Raw genomic sequence first — 23,519 nt, forward strand, 5'->3', positions numbered from 1 at the left:
CTCGATGGACATGAGTTTGAGTAAGCTCCGGGAGTTGGTGAGGGACAGGGAAGCCTGGCGTGCTACAGTCCATATGGTCACAGAGTCAGACACAACTGAGCGAGTGAACTGATGTAGGATCTAGCTCCCTGAACAGGAGTCGAATCCGGGCTCCCTGCATTGGGAGCATGGAGTCTTAGCCACTGGACCACCAGGGAAGCCTAACACATTTTAAAACACATTTTTTGTGTGTGTGTGTTATAGTCCTTAGGGTTTTCCACAAACAAGATCATATCGTCTGCAAACAAATAATTTTACTTCATCCTTTCCAATTTAGATGTCTTTTCTTTCTTTCTCCTGCCTAATTGCTCTGGCTAGAATTTTCAGTCTGTGTTGAATAGAGGTGGTGAAAGTCAGCATCCTTGCTTTGTTCCTGATCTTAGAAGAGAAGCTTTCATTCTTTTATCATTGAGTCCGATGTTTGATGGAGGTTTATTAGTATATGACTCTTAATTGTGTTAGTAGTTTCCTTCTATTCCTATTTGTTGAGTGCTTGCATCATGAAACAGTGTTAAATTTTATCAGATGCTTATTTCTTAATCAGATGCTTTTTCTGCATCAACTGAGACAATCATATGTTTTTCTTTCCTTCAGTTGATGTGGTGTATTTACCTTCATATGTTGAGCCAATCTTGCATCCCAGGAACAAACCCCACGTGGTTGGGATGTATAATCCTTTTACTATACTGCTAAATTCAGTTTGTTAGGGTTTTTTTGTTGAGAATTTTTGTGTCACTGTTCAAAAGGGATATTGGTCTGTAGTTTTCTTACAGTGTTTTTTCTTGCTGGTCTCATGGAATGAGTTAGAAAGTGTTCTCTCCTAAAACTCGGGAGTTGCAGCTGGCAGCTGCCCTGGGGTGGGCTGTGTGCTGTGTGGCCAGCATGCCTGTTTGGGTGGTTTTGACTTTGAATCAAAGCTTCAGGTGAGGCTTGTCCACTAGACAGGCTACCTTATCACAAGTCTAGTCATTTAACTTTTGTTTCTTTTTTTATCGTCAGTCTGTCTGTCTGGGCTGTGAGCTCCATGAGGTCAGAACCTGTGTCTCACGGGTCCATCGCCCTACAGCCCTGGTCTGCCCAGCTCCTGGTGCAAATGGCAGCTGATACGCCATTGATGAATGGGTGGGCCAGAGCCATCCTGGAGCTGAGCTGAGAGGCTCTGCATGTGACATGTGGATGGAAAATAGAGAGCTTAGTCTTTTTGCTGAACGCCCTTCAAGATGGCTGCCTGTGTGAAGTTCCTGTCCGAAATCCTCCCTGGAAGTGCTTTTTTTCAGTCACTTTATGAGTCAGCAGGACATTAGCGTTTACAGAGTGCTGCCCACGTTGTTTCTCATTGGAATAATCAGCCCCATTTTGTAAGTTAGCACAAGTTAGTTGCAGAGAGTAAATCTGCTCGCGTGTCAGGGACACAACAGGTGACCTTGAACTCCCCTCCCCAGCGCCAGCTTGGTACTTTTTCTGCTTTACCACTGCAATGACTGCCTCCTGTGGTTTCTTTTGGGGTGATGGTACAGGTCTGGTGTGTGTTCTAGGAAGAGGGCAAGGTCACGTGGGCATCTTCTAGTAATACTAAATTCATTTTATAAAGCACATTGGAAACCAAAATTGTTTTTAGTGACATGGTGTCTGGGCAGTTTCGTTCAGTGTGGTTTTTAAAAACCGAAGGCAGACTTTGGCCCGTAATGAACAGTTAGCCTCCAGCATCCTGTGCTTGTGTCGGCCGTTCCCCACTGCAGGGTCTGGAGCTGTGTCTGGCATCCCTCTTGCCACCTTCCCTGCCAGGCTGTGGGCAGTCGGTGCTCAGCGTCTTACTGCAGAGCAGTGCCCGCTTCAGCATGGTTGCTTTTCCAGGACGGAACGCCCCGGAGCTGGTCTGAAATACACTCAGGCCTTCCTCTTGGTTCTGTCTTCACTAATGCTGGCCTGCACTCCTTTAAACTGGGGGCCCTAAGGCTGTCATCTTAAAATACACCCCACAGGCCACCCGTCCGTGGCTCGTTCCAGCATTCCGGGGAGGGCCTGCTGACCTGAAGGTTTCCTCTGGCCTCCGGTCTGAGTCACTCAGCTTCGGGTCAAAAGACCAGAGAAGATTCGGTGTTGGGGCTGCCACTGGTGAAGCGTCTGCCGCCTGAGGTAGGTTCTGTCTTGTCTTTCCTGTCGAAGATGGCCTTCGCTGCTGCTTCTCGTACGCTTAGGACCACAAAAGAGTGGCTTCACTCTGTTCTTACTTTCTGAAATTAGATATGTATTTTCAGATATGGGTCACAAGCATGACCTGTAGCTTAGGTCACCTTTAGCAGAACAGCTGTGTGGAACTAAATGTGGGCTGTGGGAACAGGAGCCTGACTCCTGTCGCTGCCAGGCCCCTCCTTGCCGTGTGGCCTCCGTGTCCTGCCGCCCGGTTGGAACCCCTCTCTACCCTTTCGCCCCATTTTCTTGTACTTAACATGGCACATTATTTCATGACTGACCCTGACAGACCCGAACTCATCATTATCTTTGACTTTGGAGGGTTCTCAGATCCCTGCCTTTGATTTTCAGATGTGGCTGTTAACGGTTTAATTTCTGTGTGTGGTTTTTGAGTGGATTCTAACAACCTGTTTTTATTGAAGTTTCAGTTTATTTTAGTTTTGTGATTGTTTGAGAGAAGAAAGGGATCTTAGGAGCAGATTCCATCTGTGAAATGCAGTGTAGGATTTTGACTGAAGGATAGAAAATGGAACAGATGGCATAAGCGGTGACAAGCCTACTTCAAGTTGATTCCTCGGAGCTCCAGACTGAGGTTCTGAAGGCCTGTCTGAAGAGCCTCATAGAGAGCAGGAGAGCAGTGCACACCCACGACCTTCCTGCCACCCGTAGGGGCTCTTCCACCTTCATACGCTTGACTTGGGCCTGAAAACACCGGCCGATCCTGGGCTCCTGCCTTGTCCTGGAGAGCGTGGGCGTGGCTCCCAGTGTGTGGTCGTGCTTCCATTGCTTCCAGTCCAGGGGACACCTGGCTGGTGCCTCCCCGCCTCCATCTCTCCACGTGCTTCCTATCCTGTCTGACTGCACCTCGTGCTATAAGCTCATCTCCAAACGCTGGGAATCGTGAGCAAGATTTTTTTCCCCACTCCTACCTTTTTTTTTTAACCTCCAGTCTTGTATTCCATTTATATCTACAACTAGCAGTTAAGCATTTGGATATAAAATGCAAAACATATAAACACATGTGCCACGTTAAACTGCCCCCCTCCCCGCCAATACACACCCTTTGGTTTATATAGGAGATTTCTTTCCTGATCAGTACATATGGCCAGCTGAGACTCAGTTCTTTTCTGCCCTTTTGCTCAGAAAAGGCCCAGACACCGCACCAAGGCTGTGGGGCTGAGTTACTTCTGTGTCTCACTCTCTTGGCTGCCCGCACCAGTGGGAGTGAGACAGAAAGGAGTCGGCACAGCTGCCTCTGAGAGTCTGGGAGACCCAGGGGCCCATTTGTGTGGCCATGTGCACGGCAGAGCAGGATTAAAGTTGGGAGATCTTTAAGAATTTGAGAAACTCCCAGAAAGAGGTGTGATTGTCAGTGTTTGCAGCCTCACCTGTTCAGGGAAGTGATGCTGAAATTGAACCTGACTCTAAAATAAGTGGCTTGCTCTGGGGTGTCCCTTTTCCCACCATCGTCCTGAGCTGCTGGGCGGAGTGGGTGCTGGTTTCTAGTTTACTTTACGTTCTGATTTTGAGACCTTGCCAGACTGAATGCAGGTGCACTCTCCTTACAGAAAGCGGGCCGAGAATGGACCCCCTTATCCTGGTGCCGTATTTGCCTCGGGCAGAGAGGTCCCCGGGGCCGGAAGACCTGGGCTGGCGGGCGATGTGTCAGGTGCTCCAGGAACACCAGATGTGTCCGAGACGGTGTGTGGCTCCTCTTCTTTTTATGTCCGAGGTGCTGCCTTGGGCTTGAGCAGGTGCATGGAGCTGCGTTTGTGTCAGTGGTGTGCTTTGCTGGGTGGGTTTATCTTCATCCTGCTCCTCCCTGGCCGTGAGAAGGGGGTGGACGGGACACTACAGTCCCCGTCTGCTCTCTCCTTGCTCTGTCAGCCTCCGTGACTGTCGTGGCAGCCACATTTTCTTTTTTTGTTTTTAAACTTTGATTTGGTGTTGTGTTAACTTCTGCTGTACAACAGAGTGACTCAGTTGTATATATATTTCTTCATATGCTTTTCCATCATAGTTTATCATAGGATATTGAACATAGTTTCCTGTGCCATACAAGTAGGACCTTGTTGCTCATTCATTCTATATATAGTAGTTTGCATCTGCTCTTTCCAAACTCCCAACCCTCCCCTCCTCCACCCTCTCTCCCCGTCGGCAACCAAGAGTCTGTTCTTTATGTCTGAGTCTTTTCTGTTTTATGGATGTGTTCGCTTGTGTCGTGTTTTAGATTCTACATGAGTGATATCATATGGCGTTTGTCTTTCTCTTTTTTACTTCACTCAGTATGATAATCTCTAAGTCCATCCATGCTGTTGCAAATGGCATTATTTCATTCTTTATGTGGCTGAATAGTATTCCATTGCATGTGTGTTAGTGTGTGTATGTATATACACCACATCTTCTGTATCCATTCATCTGTTGATGGACATCGAGGCTATTTCCAGGTCTTCTAAACAGTGCTGCTCTGAACCTAACGATGCACGTATCTTTCCAAATTATAGTTTTGTCTGGGTGTATGCCCAGGACTGGGATTGCTGGATCACATGGCACATCTAGTTTTAGTTTTTTGAGGAACCTCCATACCGTTTTCCATACAGGCTGTACTAACTTACATTCCCACCAACAGTATAAGAGGGCTCCATATTGGCCAGACCCTCTCCAACATTTACTGTTAGTCGTCTGACTGGAGAGAGTTGGCCCCTCACTGTGGTTTTCATTGGCATTTCTCTCATGATTAATGGTGATGACCGTCTTTCCATGGGCCTGCTACCCTTGAACGTCTTCTTTGGAGAAATGTCTATTTAGGTCTTCTCCCCATTTTTCGATTGGGTTGTTTGTTTGTTTTATTATTTACTTCTGTGAGCTGTTTATATATTTTGGAAATTAAGCCTTGTTGGTCACATCATTTGCAAATATTTTCTCCCAGTCTTTTCACTTTTTTTTTTTTAGTCTTTTCATTTTGTTTGTGGTTTCCTTTGCTGTGCAAAAGCTTGTAAGTTTGATTAGGTCCCATTTGTTTATTTTTGCTTTTATTTTTATTTCTTTGGGACACTAACCTAAGAAAACATTGGTACCATTTATGTCAGAGAATGTTTTGCCTGTGTTTTCTTCAAGGTGTTTTATGGTGTCCTGTCTTATATTTGGGCTTCCCTGTAAGCTCAATTGGTAAAGAACCCACCTGCAATGCAGGAGACTCCAGTTCTATTCCTGGGTAAGGAAGATCCGCTGGAGAAGGGATAGGCTACCCAATCCGTATTCTTGGGCTTCCCTGTAGCTCAGCTGGTAAAGAATCCACCTGCAATGCAGGAGACCTGGTACAGTCCCTGGGCTGGGAAGATCCCCTGGAGAAAGGAAAAGCTACCCACTCCAGTATTCTGGCCTGGAGAATTCCATGGACAGTCCATGGGGTCACAAAGAGTCAGACACATCTGTAAGTCATTTTGAGTTTATTTTTGTGTATGGTGTGAGGGATGTGTTCTAACTTCATTGATTTACATGCAGCTGTTCAGGTTTTCCAGCACCACTTGCTGAACATACTTTTTTCCCCCATATTGTATGATCTTGCCTCCTGTGTTGAAGATTAATTGTCCATAGGTCTGTTGTTTTTTTTTTTTAACTTTTATTTGCATTGATTTTTTGCGGCATTAATTCCCGAGCCATATGTTTTTGTTTCTTCAGTTTCTTCTGGGATAGCTTTTTCTTCTGTGCAACCTCCTCTTCTGGGTTAGAAACAATCTGTTCTTTTTCAGGAAGGATCATCTCAATGTGGCAGGGAGAGCTCACGTAGGGGTTGATCCGACCGTGAGCTCTGTAAGTCCTGCGCCGCGTCTTGGGGGCTTTGTTCACCTGGATGTGCTCAATGACCAGAGAATCTACATCTAAGCCCTTAAGTTCAGCGTGACTCTTTGCATTTCTGCGCATGTGCAGTAACAATTCAGCGCTCTTTTTGGGCCCCCGACCCTGCGTCCAGCCCCGCTGTTTGGCCTGTGCACACCCAGCAGCTCCACCGTTGTAGCGACGGAAAGGCACACGTTGCTTCTTAAAAGTGACATCCTTCAGATACTTGGTGGCTTTTCGGATATGCATACCCTTTACGGCCTGGGCAGTTTTCACGAATGTTCTTAAAGTGAACACGAAGATTTGAACCTCTTGATTTGGATGATTTTGTGGGGTTTTCTGGGTCGAGTGAATAGTGCACCATTTTTAGGGGTCACCTCAGGCTGCTTACTCGAAAAGGGTCTGTAGGTCTTTGAATTTATTTCTGGGCTCTGTGTTCTTTTCCTGTGATCCATGTGTCTGTTTCTGTGCCAATACCATGCTGTTTCGATGACTGTAGCTTTGTAGTATTATCTGAAGGCTGGAAGTATTATCTTATGCATCCTGCTGTGTTCTTTTTCTTCAGGATTGCTTTGGCAATTCTGGGTCTTTAATGGTTCCATATAAGATTTAGGATTATTTGTTATAGTTCTGTGAAAAATGTCATAGGTAAATTGATAGGAGTCACATTCAGTTCATTTTAGTTGCTCAGTCCTGTCCAACTCTTTGCGACCCCATGAATCGCAGCACGCCAGGCCTCCCTGTCCATCACCAACTCCCGGAGTTCACTCAGACTCATGTCCATGGAGTCAGTGATGCCATCCAGCCATCTCATCCTCTGTTGTCCCCTTCTCCTCCTGCCCCCAGTCCCTCCCAGCATCACAGTCTTTTCCAATGAGTCAACTCTTCGCATGAGGTGGCCAAAGTACTGGAGTTTCAGCTTTAGCATCATTCCTTCCAAAGAAATCCCAGGGCTGATCTCCTTCAGAATGGATTGGTTGGATCTCCTTGCAGTCCAAGGGACTCTCAAGAGTCTTCTCCAACACCACAGTTCAAAAGCATCAATTCTTCAGTGCTTAGCTTTATTCACAGTCCAACTCTCACATCCATACATGACCACAGGAAAACCATAGCCTTGACTAGACGGACCTTTGTTGTCAAAGTAATGTCTCTGCTTTTGAATATGCTGTCTAGGTTGGTCATAACTTTTCTTCCAAAGAGTAAGCGTCTTTTAATTTCATGGCTGCAGTCACCATCTGCAGTGATTTTTGAGCCCCCAAAAATAAAGTCTGACCCTGTTTACACTGTTTCCCCATCTATTTCCCATGAAGTGATGGGACCAGATGCCATGATCTTTGTTTTCTGAATGTTGAGCTTTAAGCCAACTTTTTCACTCTCCACTTTCACTTTCATCAAGAGGCTTTTTAGTTCCTCTTCACTTTCTGCCATAAGGGTGGTGTCATCTTCATATCTGAGGTTATTGATATTTCTCCTGGCAATCTTGACTCCAGCTTGTGCTTCTTCCAGTCCAGAGTTTCTCATGATGTACTCTGCATATAAGTTAAATAAGCAGGGTGACAATATACAGCCTTGACGAACTCCTTTTCCTATTTGGAACCAGTCTGTTGTTCCATGTCCAGTTCTAACTGTTGCTTCCTGATCTGCATATAGGTTTCTCAAGAGGCAGGTCAGGTGGTCTGGTATTCCCATCTCTTTAAGAATTTTCCACAGTTTATTGTGATCCACACAGTCAAAGGCTTTGGCATAGTCAATATAGCAGAAATAGATGTTTTTCTGGAACTCTCTTGCTTTTTCCATGATCCAGTGGATGTTGGCAATTTGATCTCTGATTCCTCTGCCTTTTCTAAAACCAGCTTGAACATCAGGAAGTTCATGGTTCACATATTGCTGAAGCCTGGCTTGGAGAATTTTGAGCATTACTTTACTAGCGTGTGAGATGAGTGCAATTGCGTAGTAGTTTGAGCATTCTTTGGCATTGCCTTTCTTTGGGATTGGAATGAAAACTGACCTTTTCCAGTCCTGTGGCCACTGCTGAGTTTTCCAAATGTGCTGGCATATTGAGTGCAGGACTTTCACAGCATCATCTTTCAGGACTTGAAATAGCTCCACTGGAATTCCATCACCTCCACTAGCTTTGTTCGTAGTGATGCTTTCTAAGGCCCACTTGACTTCACATTCCAGGATGTCTGGCTCTAGGTCAGTGATCACACCATCGTGATTATCTGGGTCGTGAAAATCTTTTTTGTACAGTTCTTCTGTGTATTCTTGCCATCTCTTCTTAATATCTTTTGCTTCTGTTAGGTCCATAACATTTCTGTCCTTTATCGAGCCCATCTTTGCATGGAATGTTCCCTTGGTATCTCTAATTTTCTTGAAGAGATCTCTAGTCTTTCCCATTCTGTTGTTTTCCTCTATTTCTTTGCATTGATCTCTGAGGAAGGCTTTCTTATCTCTTCTTGCTATTCTTTGGAACTCTGCATTCAAATGCTTATATCTTTCCTTTGCTCCTTTGCTTTTTGCTTCTCTTCTTTTCACAGCTATTTGTAAGGCCTCCCCAGACAGCCATTTTGCTTTTTTGCATTTCTTTTCCACGGGGATGGTCTTGATCCCTCTCTCCTGTACAATGTCACGAACCTCATTCCATAGTTCATCAGGCAGTCTATCTATCAGATCTAGGCCCTTAAATCTATTTCTCACTTCCACTGTATAATCATAAGGGATTTGATTTAGGTCATACCTGAATGGTCTAGTGGTTTTTCCTACTTTCTTCAATTTAAGTCTGAATTTGGCAATAAGGAGTTCATGATCTGAGCCACAGTCAGCTCCTGGTCTTGTTTTTGCTGACTGTGTAGAGCTTCTCCATCTTTGGCTGCAAAGAATATAATCAATCTGATTTCAGTGTTGACCATCTGGTGATGTCCATGTGTAGAGTCTTCTCTTGTGTTGTTGGAAGAGGGTGTTTGTTATGATCAGTGCATTTTCTTGGCAAAACTCTATTAGTCTTTGCCCTGCTTCATTCTGTATTCCAAGGCCAAATTTGCCTGTTACTCCAGGTGGTTCTTGACTTCCTACTTTTGCATTTCAGTCCCCTATAATGAAAAGAACATCTTTTTTGGGTGTTAGTTCTAAAAGGTCTTGTAGGTCTTCATAGAACCGTTCAACTTCAGCTTCTTCAGCGGATTACTCTGATATTGAATGGTTTGCCTTGGAAACGAACAGAGATCATTTTGTCGTTTTTGAGATTACATCGAAGTACTGCATTTCGCACTCTTTTGTTGACCATGATGGCTACTCCATTTCTTCTGAGGGACTCCTGCCCGCAGTAGTAGATATAATGGTCATCTGAGTTAAATTCACCCATTCCAGTCCATTTCAGTTCGCTGATTCCTAGAATGTCAACATTCACTCTTGCCATCTCTTGTTTGACCACTTCCAATTTGCCTTGATTCATGAACCTGACATTCCAGGTTCCTATGCAATATTGCTCTTTACAGCATCAGACCTTGCTTCTATCACCAGTCACATCCACAGCTGGGTATTGTTTTTGCTTTGGCTCCATCCCTTCATTCTTTCTGGAGTTATTTCTCCACTGATCTCCAGTAGCATCTTGGGCACCTACTGACCTGGGGAGTTCCTCTTTCAGTATCCTATCATTTTACCTTTTCATACTGTTCATGGGGTTCTCAAGGCAAGAATACTGAAGTGGTTTGCCATTCCCTTCTCCAGTGGACCACATTCTGTCAGATCTCTCCCATTAAGTCTGTATATTAGTTTGGGTAGCATGGCCATTTTAACAATATTCTTCCAATTGAAGAACATAGGATATCTTTCCATTTCTATGAATTACCTTCTATTTCCTTTATTAATGTTTTATGGTTCTCAGCATATGTCTTCTACCTCCTTGGTCAGGTTTATTCCTGAGTATTTTATTTGTTTCATGCTATTTTTTAAAGGGATTGCTTGTTCATTTCTGGTATTTCATTGTTAATATAAAGTGATGCAACCAATTTCTGTATGTTAATATTTAGTATTATTTGTTTATTTCTAAATTTTTGGCTGTGCTGGGTCTTCATCGTGGTGCAGGCTTTTGTCTAGTTGCGGTGAGCTGGGGCTGCGGTCTAGTTGCGGTATGTGAGCTTCTCATTGCAGTGGCTTCTCTCTTGTGGAGCACAGGCTCTAGGTGTGGAGCTTGGGTTTCAGTAGTTAGGGCACGTGGGCTCCATAGGTGCAGCTCCCGGGCTCTAGAGCAGAGGCTCAGCAGTTGTGGTGCATGGACTTAGTTGCTCCATGGCATGTGGAATCTTCCTGGACCAGGGATTGAACCTGTGTCCCTGTATTGGCAGGCAGATTCCTATCCACTGTGCCACTAGCGAAGTCTGGGATATGGGATTCTGTCTCTTTCTTCCTGTTTGTTACTTTAATTAAACCAGGAGGTTTATGAGTCATAAACATTAAATTATAGCAGTATTTGATGAGTTTCCTTTATTTCATAAACCAGAGACCCCTTCAGACAACCTTGGAGATCTGATTGCTGTGAAACCGATTCCTGGGCTTTCAGTTAGTGATGGGTGACGATGCTGCTGCTGGTGCCAGCCGTGTTCACTGAGCTCTTACCCTTGGCCAGGGACCGTACTCATACTTCTATGTGTTAATTCATCCTTCGCAACAAACCTGTTTTACAGACCTCGCTTTACAAACTCAGGTGCCAAGACCCCAGCGGAGTGGCCCCCACTCAGGCTGGTAAGAGGCCGAAGCCGGTTGTGCCAGCAGGGCGAGGGCTCGTCTTTGAGCCCCTGTGCTGCCACTGCCATGTGTTCGTGTTCTCCAGATGGTCTCGGAAACTCTGAATTTGGGAGGCAACAGGGCTGCATGTTGGTGCTTGGTGCCTTACTTTTAGCCTTCAGTAAAGCCTGACATGGGCAGACTCCACAGGGCTGTGGTCTCTGGAAAGCTGAGCCTGTTGTCCTTCCATAAGCAGTGTCCCCACCTCCTGGGCTTCCTGGGCAGTGGCTGGGCCTGGGTCATTTGAGCCAAGCAGCGTGCTCCTTCTTGGGACCTACCTGGTATGAGGATCTTGGGTTGCCACGGGGATAAAGCTCTTCCCACACAGCCGTCCTGCTGGGTTGAAATGTACCCACAGTCTTCGGGGCTGGGCCCTGTGAAGGCCCCCAGGCAGCACCCACAGATCCACGGGTGCCGGGGGTGCTCCTGCCTGCACTGAGCCTCTCTGAGAACTTCCTAGGTGCCAAACAAAGGGCCTTTAGGTCCTCGCCTTGCTTCTGGGGCTCAGCCCCACCTGAACGTTCAGTTGAGGGCAGGCATTGGTGCCAGTCATACCCAGGTAAAGAGCTAGGTGCTTTGGAAGCCATTTGGATTGCCAGGACATCCATGTGTGGGCTTGGCACAGTGTCAGGTAAGACGGGAATGTGCCCACTTAGCAGACAGTAGCTGGGGTGTTTCAGAAGTAGATTAAGTAGATTAAGTGGAGGTTGATAGGAAAGAGTCATTTTTGCAGATGTTTGTCCATGGATGTTAATTTTTTATGCTGATTAAGAATTTAGGTGTATGGGAAAGGCAGGTGAAAAGTTAATCTGAATACTGAAATAGCTTTGTTGACAGTTCCGATTGGAACAGAGCCTGTAGCTTAGATCGGGATGGCCCTCGCAAACCTGGACGTCAGGGTTAGCACAGCGCAGGCACACAGGTGGCCCGTGAGGGCTCCATGTGTTCCCGCCTTGGAGGCACCAGAGTGGGTGTGTCATGGGAAGGGGGGAAGCACATCCTTATATATGTGGGGCTGAGTGCTGAAGAATTGATGCTTTTCAACTGTGGCATTGGAGAAAACTCTTGAGAGTCCCTTGGACTGCAAGGAGATCAACCCAGTCAATCCTAAAGGAAATCAGTCCTGAATATTCATTGGAAGGACTGATGCTGAAGCTGAAACTCCAATACTTTGGTCACCTGATGTGAAGAACTGACTCATTGGAAAAGACCCTGATGCTGGGAAAGATTGAAGGCAGGAGGAGAAGGGGACAACAGAGGATGAGATAGTTGGATGGTATCACTGACTTGATGGACATGAGTTTGAGCAAGCTCCAGGAGTTTGTGATGGACAGGGAAGCCTGGTATGTTGCAGTCCTTGGGGTTGCAAAGAATCGGACACGACTGAGTGCCTGAACTGAACTGAAGGCTTGGGATTGGGCAAGGACACTGAAGTCATTCAGTCTGATGAATGATTGAAGTCCCTTCTGATTTGCAGCCCTTCTTCCCTGAGCCCCTAATCTCATGGTCCTGGAGGGCCTGGGGCCACCTTCTCTGGGCGGCACGCAAGGTACTGCTCCCCTCAACATGCCTTTAGCCCCGTGTCTCCCCTCTGGGCATGGGGGTGTGGGGAGTGGGGGTGGTGAGTCCTGGAAGGAGTGGACATTTCTGAAGTGTGGACCGTGCACAGCTGTGTGCCCACTGCCAGGGCCTCCCGATTTCTGGGGGGACGTGGCTCACCAGTGACACTGGGCGGGCACAGGCCACAGTGTGCAGGGCCTCTGCTCCAGGCCTGAGTCTGTGCCCGCATCTCAGAGGGTGTTCACCATGCTATGAGTCCCTTGGGGCATCCTGAGGCCCATGGCCACTGAGGATACCATCCAGGGAATGTCTCTTCTGAGAGGAGTGTAAGGATTGTATGGCTTCCTTTTTCCTTTTTTACAGAAAAACTTTTCTCATTTCACAAATACCAGGAATGGGAAATAATATTGGGTGGTATCAATTTCCCCGAAACAGGTTTCTGAGGGAGACTCCGGTGGGTGCTGACACGCTCCAGGAGCGGGTCCTCAGCCACCCAGCTCAGTCTGTGATGCCAGCTTGTGTCCCTACAGAGAGGAAACTGGTTCTACCACGCTGAACGGTCCACACAGGGTGCGGGGCCTGGGGAGACCCTGCCGGGCTCAGAACTGAGACCCTGACGTGGGACCTGGGGTCTGTGTCAGACTCAGGGGCAGAGGGTGGCCAAGTCCCTGGCGTCCCCCCAGCTCGTCACTAATTCATGTGCTTTGTTCTTCCAGAAAGAGTCTGCTGAGGGCGCGGGTCATGGACTTCATCACCTCCACAGCCATTCTGCCCCTGCTCCTGGGCTGCGTGGGCCTCTTTAGCCTCTTCAAGCTGCTTCAGTGGCTGCGCATGAGGGCCTACGTCCGGAACGCCGTGGTGGTCATCACTGGCGCCACGTCAGGCCTGGGCCGAGGTGGGTCGTGGTGCAGTGCTGTTGGGGAGGGGCTGGGGACGTGGGTGCAGACATATGAGGTCAGTTGGTGACTGGGCAGCAAGGGCCTCCCTGTCCCTGGTCCAGGAGGAAAAGGCCGTGGGAGCATCAGGGCTGGAGGTGGCAGCCAGGGAGAAGGCCACACACGTGTCTGGGGCGGCCTCAGTGCCGGTCAGCGTGGAGACGGGTGTCTGTATGTGGTGGCACCCAGCTTCCCAGTTGTTGTTCAGTCGCTCCATTGTGTCCAACTCTTTGCAACCCCAAAGAGGTCCCCAGAGATGGACTGTAGCACGCCAGGCCTCCCTGTCCTTCACCGTCTTCCAATTTGCTCAAACTCATGTCCGTTGAATTGAATAATGTTTTTGCTTCTCTGAGGGTCTTTACTGGATTCATCCACATCCCTGGTTTAAGGCTCTGGGGTCACCTTCTCCTCGCTGCTCTTCACAGGGCCTCCAGCTGTATCCGGGCAGATCAAGACAGCATCAATGAGGCATCAGCTGTTCCTCAGCCGGTCTCCAGTTAAGCTTGGTTCTAGTCTGGTTCTAGGTCCACATGGAGCTTCTGGGTCCCAGACTGCCCTCAGCACAGTGTACCAGTGTAGGTGTGTCGGAATCCGCACGTGTGCCATGCCACCCTACATATTCCCCACGCTGGCGCTCAGTTCTGTGGAACAAGGCCGAGAGGCGCCCTGCGGTGGGGTACACCCAGCACCTTTGTGTCTCCCGCCACGTGCTGGGACAGATGATGGGAGGCAGGGTCCTCCCCTCAGGGAGCCTGGGTCCTACAGAGAGGAGGGACTTCTGCCCGTGTGTACCCCATGTGTTCCCCGCAGCCGGTAGGCACGGCACCCAGGTGTGTGCTGGCTCGGGCTCATCTCCCGAGTCCTCCATACGCTCAGAGAAGGCGTGACTCCTCCTGGGATCTGTAGGCAGAAACCCGAAGCCAAATGGAAGCCCGCGTCTCCTCTCCCTGGGGAGGCGGCGAGGTGGGCAGGACAGGTCCAGAGTAGCAGGGCTGTGCGGGGGCTGCAGGAACATGGGGGAGCAGATGAGGACTGGACTGCTGGTGGCCAGGGTGCCAGCAGGCTTCGGGGAGCGTGCGCCAGCATGGTGTTCAGGTGAGGTCTCGGGGGTAACCTGAGGTCTGTCATCAGATCTCCCAGCCCCAAGCCACAGCCAAGCCTCTGACCTTACTCAGCTCTAAATATAGATTCTTAGCGGCCTCTGCTTCGCAGCAGAGAGAAGCGTTTTTTAACGTCCTTGAAGAGCGCCTGAGGGTTGGCTGTGCGGGAGAGGTGGGCTGCGGGGCCAGCATGTGCATGCGCAGGAGAGAGGCCGTCCTCTCTTCACCCCGTTTCCTCCTGCAGCACTGGGGCCTGTGTGTCCTTGTGTGACTGCTCTTCCTGCTGTTTCCTGGGTCCCATCAGAGGGCCAGGAAGCCATGTGTCTCTTCCCCTCTGGCCTCAGTAGACACCCCTTGGCCACTGCCCATGGGTTGTGGGGAGGAGACCTCACCCACCCTTGTGGCTATGCCGTCGGCCACCTGGAGGCCTGGCAGACATGCCAGGTATTCAGACGGCCCTCTGTGTTCCTCCTGCTGTGTCTCCCGGCTTATCCTGTGGATCACAGGATGCTGGGTGAAGGGACACATCCTGGTTCTGCAGCTGTGAGCAGCTGGGGGGCTATAAGCCAGCAGGGCTAGAGGTCTGGGGACTGGCCAGCAGCCGAGATAAGTGTGCTCCCTCCACCCTTCTGCCTCACTGTATCAGCTTTTCTCCCCAGTCTGTTGTTTGCATCCCCGTCACTCCTGTACAAGCTCTAATTTCCTCCCTTTGTTTTGCTGCAAAGTGGATGACAGTCTCCAGAGCCGTGTGGACCCGTGTCCCCCACCTTACGTCTTGGTGGCAGCTCACAGAATGTCCACTATGGCGGTCAGGTCAGGATGAAACGGGATGAGGAAGCCAGCAGGGCTTTGGGAATGGTAGGAAACTGGCCTCAGGAACGCTGAGGGTCTCTGTGAGAGCACCCCCAACTCCTACTCCACCCCACCCAAGGAGACTCAGCTGGGCTGTGACCCAAGCAGCCCACCCAGGGCCAGAGCAGGGGCTCGACTCAGCCTGGGTTTGAGCCCTTGGTCAGGATGGGGTTCAGGGAAGATGACACCACACGGCCTGAACCTCCTTCCAGAAAGCTCCACCTGGATCAGGGGAGCAAGTGAGACTGCACGAGGAGCTGTGTCTGGAAAGAGGGCATTGTCACCCGGAACCTCCTCCCTCCTTTCCTGAGGGACGCTGGCATTATGCCCTCACTTTGGCCGGGGAGGGATGTCGCCTGGACCCCAGAGCCTCCTCCATCCCTGGATCCGTGCCCCTCCTCTGAGCCCATAGCACCAAGACTCCACTTGACCGCTGGGCCCGGGACTCAGTCTGATACCTAGGGTGGCTGCATGGTCAGCTGGGGCGGTGGGGGCTGCACAGACCTTGTGGGCACCTGAGTGAGGCCAGGCCTCCAGTGAGGAAAGGCTGTGGCCCTTTAAACCCCACGTTTCCATTTTTGCCAACATCCAGTTTTTAAATTTATTTTTTGGCCCTGCAGCATGGCATGGGGGATCTTAATTCCCCACCCAGGGATTGAACAGTCGCCCCCTGCAGTAGAAGTGGGGAGTCCTAATCAATGGACCACCAGGGATGTCCCTTGAGCAGTCTAAAAAGGCAGCTTAGAAACACACTTAGCCCTGGCTGGCACTTTCTGTCTGCCTGAGGCTGCTGTGACGCGCTCAGTCCTCACAAGAGGGAAGTGGAGGTGAGGAGGCCTCTCAAGGAGACTCAGTCCATCACAGGAAGTCTCGCTCACGTCCGTCCTCTTGACCTAGGGGCTTTGAGCTTCTCGGCAGTCACCACTCAGCCGTGTTTGGGGAATCACTCCTTGCTCCCGCCACCCTTCCCATTGTGGTCTTGGGGTTCCCAGGTGACCCTGACTGGCCCAGTCCTGGTGATTCTGCCCCCTAACATGGCCCTTCCCTCGAATTCTGACACCAGAGCTTGGAGGGAACAGGTCAGAGGCCCCCTTGCGTGGCTGGGGAGTGGTGTCTGTGGGAATCCAGAGTTGTCTGCAGCCCCATCCCCTCTGTGGAGAGGCTGGGGGATGAAGTGGGGAAGGGACCTGCCAGCATTCAGAGAGCTGGGCTCCTGCTGCCTGGGACCCTGTGCAGCCTCCTGTACCCCCGTCTGGGCCGTTCAGCTCCTTCTCTGAATTCCTGAGCTGCCTGGAACCCTCCTGACAAGCCCGCTTTTTGTTTTGCCTCCAAAGAAGGCTGACGAAGACAGGTGTCCAGGCAGTTTTGGACTCTGCCCTGCCACGGTCTTAGTTGTCACCTGGATGCTCTAGTGACTCAGAGGAGCCTGGTCTCACCCCCCTGCCCCCGATCATTTTAAAATGATGTCCCCTTTATTGTCCCCCTGCTGTTCTTTAACCTCCTTGCAAGGCTGCCAGCCTCCGCACTTTGTCCTCACTGTGTGGAGAGGAAATGGCAACCCACTGTGGTATTCTTACCTGGAGAATCTCATGGACAGAGGAGCCTGGCAGGCTACAGTTCGTGGGGTCGCAGAGAGTTGGACACAACTGAGCAATGTAGTGTGCAGAGGGCATGTGTGTCTACGAGCCCTTGGGCCTGGGCAATCTCAGGAGGAACAGCCCTACAGGCTTCAGGTCTGGTGGGGGGGTCTCCCCACCCCCTCTCACCAGAGTCCTATGTGTCCACAGAAGTGCCCCTGGCAGATGTGTGCCTGTTGTACTGAGGTGACAGCAACCACAGGCCTCGGTGCAGGGGTGCGGGGGAGGTGTTCTGGCGCTGCTGACTGTTGGGCGCATCCCTTGCCTCACAGAGCTTCTTTGCAGTGACAGTGGGGATCCTGCTTACAGTGGGGGTCAGAGCTGAAGACTATGTTGGAAAATCCTGAGCCTGGTACCCAACAGTCTGTCCCCCGGCTTGAGCCTCCCTCCTGCCCATGGATGTGTCACAGCCCTGAACACGGCTCTGTGAGGGCCCTGACTCCCAGCCCCACACCCCTCCATGGCGGGGCTAGTACCGATGCCTGGGGAAGAAAAGGCCTGCGGTTTGAGGCTGGGGAGCTGGGAGCTGAGCTGAGCTGACGGGGCTGAAGGCCTGAGTCTCCCCAGACAACAGGCTGCTTTCTTGTCCCCTAGAATGTGCCAGAGTTTTCCATGCTGCTGGTGCTAGGCTGGTGCTCTGTGGCCGGAATGCTGAGGCCCTGGAGGAGCTCAGCCAAGAACTTGCTGCTTCCCGGGCTCCGGAGGTGAGTGAGCCTGGGGGACTTGCCTGGGGAAGAGGCACAGCCCGTCCTCTGCGGGTCTTCACAGCGCTTAGAGAGGTCTCTCTGCGAGTTCTCCCCGTCAACCCCGGTCCCTATTCATCTCTTTTTGGTGGTGGGAGGTTGGCAATGACTTTTAACGTTTTATTTGTGGGGGAATACACATATTTATCATTTTAACCTCTTACAAGCTTATAGTTCAGTGATAGTAAGTGCATTCACCATGTTTGTAATGATCACCTGTCTGTCCCCAACAAAAATTGTGTTCCCACTTAAACAATCCACTTTTTCCTCTGCTTTCCAGTCCCTGGAAATGTCTTTCTGTGAATTTGCCTGTTCTAGATGCCTCATAAAATTAAACTATTTGTCTTTCTACGAGTAGCCCTTTCTCTAAGCGTAATGTCTTCAGGGTTCATCTACGTTACAGATGTGTCCGAACTTCTTTCCTCTTTCTGATGGACTGGTATTCCATTGTGTGTACAGATGTTCCTCACTTGGTCTGTCCATTTTCTTGACGTACTGCAAGGCATCTCCACCTGTGGGCTATTGTGAATGATGCCGACGTGGACACAGGTGGACATGTGTCTGCTCCAGTCCCTGCTTTCAGCTGTTTTGGACACCCCAAGAGTGGAATGGCAGGGTTTGTGGAGGTTTAGTTTGACCTTTTGAGGAACTGCAGACTGTTTTCCACTGCAGCTGCACCAAGTTACAGTCCCAGCAGCACTGCGCAAGGGCTCTGACTTCACATCTGGGCCAGCACATGTTGTTTTCTGTTTCTTAATTGTACTGTCCTAGGAGATCTAAGTGGAATCTCACTGTGGTTTGGACTTGCATTTCCCTAACTACAGGTGGTGCTGAGCATCTTTTCATGTGCTTATTTATATATCTCAATTGGGGAAATGTCAATTCAAGTCCTTTTCCTGATTTTTAATCAGGTTGTTTGTTGTGGAGGAGTTCTATGTATATTCTAGATACTGAGTGTATGTGCTCAGCCATGTCTGACTGTGATGCCATGGACTGTAGCCTGCCAGGTTCCTCTATCGATGGAATTTTCCAGGCAAGAATACTGGAGTGGGTTGCTATTTCCTTCACGGGATCTTCCTGACTTAGGAATCAAAACTGAGTCTCCTGTCTCCTGCATTGACAGGCGGGTTCTTAACCCTTGGACCACCAGAGAAGCCCTTGAGGCCATGTTTGTACATGGTGATAGATAAGATTCCAGCTTCATTCTTTTGCATGTGGATATCTAGTTTGCCCAGAGTCCCTTTCCCTCTTGAATGGCCTTGGCAACCTTGGCAAAAATCTAAATCTGAGGGTTTATTTCTGGACACTTTATTCTGTCCCACTGATCTATATGCCTGTCCTTATGTCAGTACCATGCTGTTTTAATCCGCATAGTTCAGTAGTAAGTTTCAAAGACTGAAAGTGTGAATCTTCCAACTTTGCTCTTGTCTCCAAAATTGTTCTGCTATTCCTGAATAGCCACTGCACTTCTATATGGATTTTAGGATTGTTTTTTTTTTTTCTGACAAAAATGGCATTGAGATTTTGATAGGAATTGTGTGGAGTCCAGATCACTTTGGATAGTATTGTCACCTTAACAGTGTTAAGTCTTCCAATCCATGAACATGGGATGTCTTTCCATGTGTTTAAATTTTCATTTTTATCATGTGTCTTACCGCCTTCCATGTACAAATCTTTCACCTCTTTAGATTTATTCCTAAGGATTTAATTCTCTTAGCTGCTATTATAAATGGTCTTGCTCGCCTAATATCCTGTTCAGATTATTCATTGTTGGTATGTAGAAACACAGTTGGGTGTTTTGTATTTATCTTATATCCTGCAGCCAGGACAAGATGACACAGGTCGGCCATCAGAACAGCATCCACCATTGGAACACAGCCCCAGTGTTTGGGAGACAGGGTCTTCCTTGGCTTCTGATGCTGCACGAGAAATGTGGGTTGCCTTTCTCACAGCTTCTCATCACAGGAACGTGGTCACCACGGAGCTTATGGTTGAAATCAGGCAACATTTTCTATACTTTGGTGGCTGAGCAGACCCCCTGGAAGCTGCAAGTGTTCAGAGAGTTTGACCTCAGAGCTGAGTCACTGCCATTGAGCTGTCCAGGCAGAGGGCAACTCCTGCACGACCTCTCTGACTCCACACCCCTCCCTCATCTGCTTAGGCTCAGGGCATCATGAGTCAGAATGTCCACCAGTCGTTTTCTTCTTGCGATGTTCTTTACAGCCATAGTGTGTCAGTCTTCCCCATGAGACCATATGCTCTTGGACAGAAACGTGTCCGCCTTGCTTTTACCGTCTCCAGCATCGGGCACATCAGTTCAGTTCAGTTGCTCAGTCGTGGCCAACTCTTTGCGACCCCATGAATCGAAGCACGCCAGGCCTCCTTGTCCATCACCAACTCCCAGAGTTCACTCAAACTCATGTCCATCGAGTCGGTGATGCCATCCAGCCATCTCATCTTCTGTCGTCCCCTTCAATCCCTCCCAGCATCAGGGTCTTTTCCAATGAGTCAACTCTTTGCATGAGGTGCCCAAAGTATTGGAGTTTCAGCTTCAGCATCAGTCCTTCCAATGAACACCCAGGACTGATCTCCTTCAGAATGGACTGGCTGGATCTCCTTGCAGTCCAAGGGACTCTCAAGAGTCTTCTCCAACACCACAGTTCAAAAGCATCAATTCTTCAGCGCTCAGCTTTCTTCACAGTCCAACTCTCACATCCATACATGACCACTGGAAAAACGATAGCCTTCACTAGACGGACCTTTGTTGGCAAAGTAATATCTCTGCTTTTCAATATGCTGTCTAGGTTGGTCATAACTTTCCTTCCAAGGAGTAAGTGTCTTTTAATTTCATGGCTGCAATCACCATCTGCAGTGATTTTGGAGCCCCAAAAAATAAAGTCTGAGACTGTTTCCACTGTTTCCCCATCTATCTGCCATGAAGTGATGGAACCAGATGCCATGATCTTAGTTTTCTGAATGTTGAGCTTTAAGCCAACTTTTTCACTCTCTTCTTTCACTTTCATCAAGAGGCTCTTTAGTTCTTCTTCACTTTCTGCCATAAGGGTGGTGTCATCTGCATATCTGAGGTTATTGATATTTTTCCCAGCAATGCAATCTTGATTCCAGCTTGTGCTTCTTCCAGCCCAGCGTTTCTCATGGTGTACTCTGCATATAAGTTAAATAAGCAGGGTGACAATATACAGCCTTGATGTACTCCTTTTCCTATTTGGAACCAGTCTGTTGTTCCATGTCCAGTTCTTTTGCTTCCTGACCTGCATATAGGTTTCTCAAGAGGCAGGTCAGGTAGTCTGGTATTCCCATCTCTTTCAGAATTTTCCACAGTTTATTGTGATCCACATAGTCAAAAGCTTTGGCATAGTCAACAAAGCAGAAATAGATGTTTTTTGGGGACTCTCTTGCTTTTTCTATGATCCAGCGGATGTTGGCAATTTGATCTCTGGTTCCTCTGCCTTTTCTAAAACCAGCTTGAACATCAGGAAGTTCATGGTTCACATATTGCTGAAGCCTGGCTTGGAGAATTTTGAGCATTACTTTACTAGCGTGTGAGATGAGTGCAATTGTGCAGTAGTTTGAGCATTCTTTGGCATTACCTTTCTTTGGGACTGGAATGAAAACTGACCTTTTCCAGTCCTGTGGCCACTGCTGAGTTTTCCAAATTTGCTGGCATATTGAGTGCAGCACTTTCACAGCATCATCTTTCAGGATTTGAAATAGCTCCACTGGAATTCCATCACCTCCACTAGCTTTGTTCGTAGTGATGCTTTCTAAGGCCCACTTGACTTCACATTCCAGGATGTCTGGCTCTAGGTGAGTGGTCATACCATCGTGATTATCTGGGTCGTGAAGCTCTTTTTTGTATAGTTCTTCTGTGTATTCTTGCCACCTCTTATATTTTCTGCTTCTGTTAGGTCCATAGCATTTCTGTCCTTTATCGAGCCCATCTTTGCATGGAATGTTCCCTTGGTATCTCTAATTTTCTTGAAGAGATCTCTAGTCTTTCCCATTCTGTTGTTTTCCTCTATTTCTTTGCATTGATCTCTGAGGAAGGCTTTCTTATCTCTTCTTGCTATTCTTTGGAACTCTGCATTCAGATGCTTATATCTTTCCTTTTCTCCTTTGCTTTTCACTTCTTTTCACAGCTATTTGTAAGGCCTCCTCAGACAGCCATTTTGCTTTTTTGGACACATAGGAGTGCATAAAAATGTTTTGTGAATAAACTGACTTGGCCTGAGAGGCATAGCAGCTCTGTAACATGGGACAGTGTACAGCATCCTGCTGGCCCAGGGCGGAGGGGGCCCTGCTCACCTGTCTGTGACCCCTGCCCACAGTGCTGCCCAGGTCAGGTGTGAGCATGACGGGCAGGCCACGTTCTTCAGGGAAGTGCTGCAGCCTGTCCTTCACGCTAGGCTGCCCCCACGATGAGGAGCCAGGCCAGACCATCACTCTGAAGGTACGTTTGGCTTCTGTCGCACTTGACCAGGTGCAGACACACAAGCCTTGCACGGTGACCTTTGACCTCGCAGACCCTGGGGCCATAGCAGGGGCTGCCTCCGAGATCCTGCAGTGCTTTGGCCACGTGGACGTGCTCATCAATAATGCCGGGATCAGCTACCGAGGCGCCATTGTGGACACCAGCCCAGACGTGGACAAGAGAGTAATGGAGACAAACTACTTTGGCCCAGTAGCTCTGACAAAGGGTAAGCCCTTGGGTCAGAAGGGAGAAGTGCCGGGCAGGTTGGCATGGTTTTCATTTCCTGTGGACCTGTTGTCTTATCCACTCCACCCTGGGGTCAGTGCTGCCCTTGCGACTCGGGGTTGGCTTTTCTGGGCCTGGTCCTGCGCTGTGTTGTTGCCTCCATGTCCCACTGGGTTTGGTGACCTACCGGGTGCAGGCAGAGCACAGCAGAGGCAGTGATGTCCTGCCACGGTTCTCACAGCAGGGCACAGGGGGCCGAGCACTCTCAGACGTGGCCCTCCCCGGGCTCTCCACGTGAGCGACGGTGACCTCTGCCCTCTCCCCACAGCGCTCCTGCCTGCCATGATCAGAAGGCGCCAGGGCCACGTGGTTGCGATCAGCAGCATCCAGGGCAAGATCAGCCTGCCTTTCCGATCCGCGTGTGAGTGCTCCCTCCCCCCGGTCAGGCGCTTCTGCCCAGACTCCTCCTGCCCACACGCCCATTGTTTACTCTTGTTGTGAAGACAGCAGGCTCCCGGTCCAGAATTCAGACATGAGAGGGGCGCTCAGCACAGAGCGTGTGGGGACCTGAGAGGCATGTGCCTGAGCAGAAGCCTGGGCTCAGTCCCAGCCACGCTCCTCACGCCACGTGTGACCGCGTACCAGGCCCCTCCCAGCGCCACCACCACCATCAGCCCACAGGTGCTGCCCCTCCATCCGGTTACTGCACACGCCTCCAGAGTTCTCCTGCATGTGATGAGACGTGCAGCGCTGGGGCCCTTATGTGCAGCTCTGTGCTTCCATCATCCTGCTTGACAGTCTTTCCACTCGGCTCCCTACTTGCTGAATGGATGGGCGTCACGTAACTCAGGGGTTGACTTGATGCCTGAGGGAACTGCCTTCCTCAGTGGCCAGCAGCAGGGATGTGCTGTGTGCCACGTCCTCCAGTGTTTTTCTCTCTGGACACTCACTGTGAGGGTTTCAGTAAGATTAGTTCCAGAAAGTGGGAATGCTGCCAGCTCGACCTCAGTTTAGACTCACCTGCCAGTGTGCACAGCTGTGCCAGGATGGTGGGACTGCACCATCACAGGGCACCAGCAGGCAGATTCTACTTTTGTTTAATGTTATAAGTAACGTCACAA

At 49.4% G+C, this 23,519-nt stretch overlaps 1 protein-coding gene and 1 pseudogene across 7 annotated transcripts in view; one reads left to right on the top strand and one right to left on the bottom strand.

The window, feature by feature from the left end:
- Positions 1-23,519, top strand: part of DHRS7B (dehydrogenase/reductase 7B) — a 47,180-nt gene that overhangs the window by 20,353 nt on the left and 3,308 nt on the right. For 2 of the 7 annotated variants that reach the window (XM_027518593.1, XM_027518594.1), the window contains exons 2-6: positions 12,332-12,403; positions 13,131-13,309; positions 17,533-17,642; positions 22,183-22,399; positions 22,727-22,819. In XM_027518593.1, coding sequence (XP_027374394.1) covers positions 13,156-13,309; positions 17,533-17,642; positions 22,183-22,399; positions 22,727-22,819 — 574 coding nt within the window. In that variant the 5' untranslated portion in view covers positions 12,332-12,403; positions 13,131-13,155. Of the gene's footprint in view, positions 1-2,085; positions 2,176-3,828; positions 3,934-12,331; positions 12,404-13,130; positions 13,310-17,532; positions 17,643-22,182; positions 22,400-22,726; positions 22,820-23,519 lie in introns of those variants that run through there. The other 5 variants (XM_027518591.1, XM_027518596.1, XM_027518592.1 and 2 more) reach the window with 4 other exon arrangements.
- Positions 5,287-6,436, bottom strand: LOC113877923 (annotated as a pseudogene).

The sequence above is a fragment of the Bos indicus x Bos taurus genome, chromosome 19 (assembly GCF_003369695.1).
Source record: "Bos indicus x Bos taurus breed Angus x Brahman F1 hybrid chromosome 19, Bos_hybrid_MaternalHap_v2.0, whole genome shotgun sequence".
NCBI classification, from domain to species: Eukaryota; Metazoa; Chordata; class Mammalia; order Artiodactyla; family Bovidae; genus Bos; species Bos indicus x Bos taurus.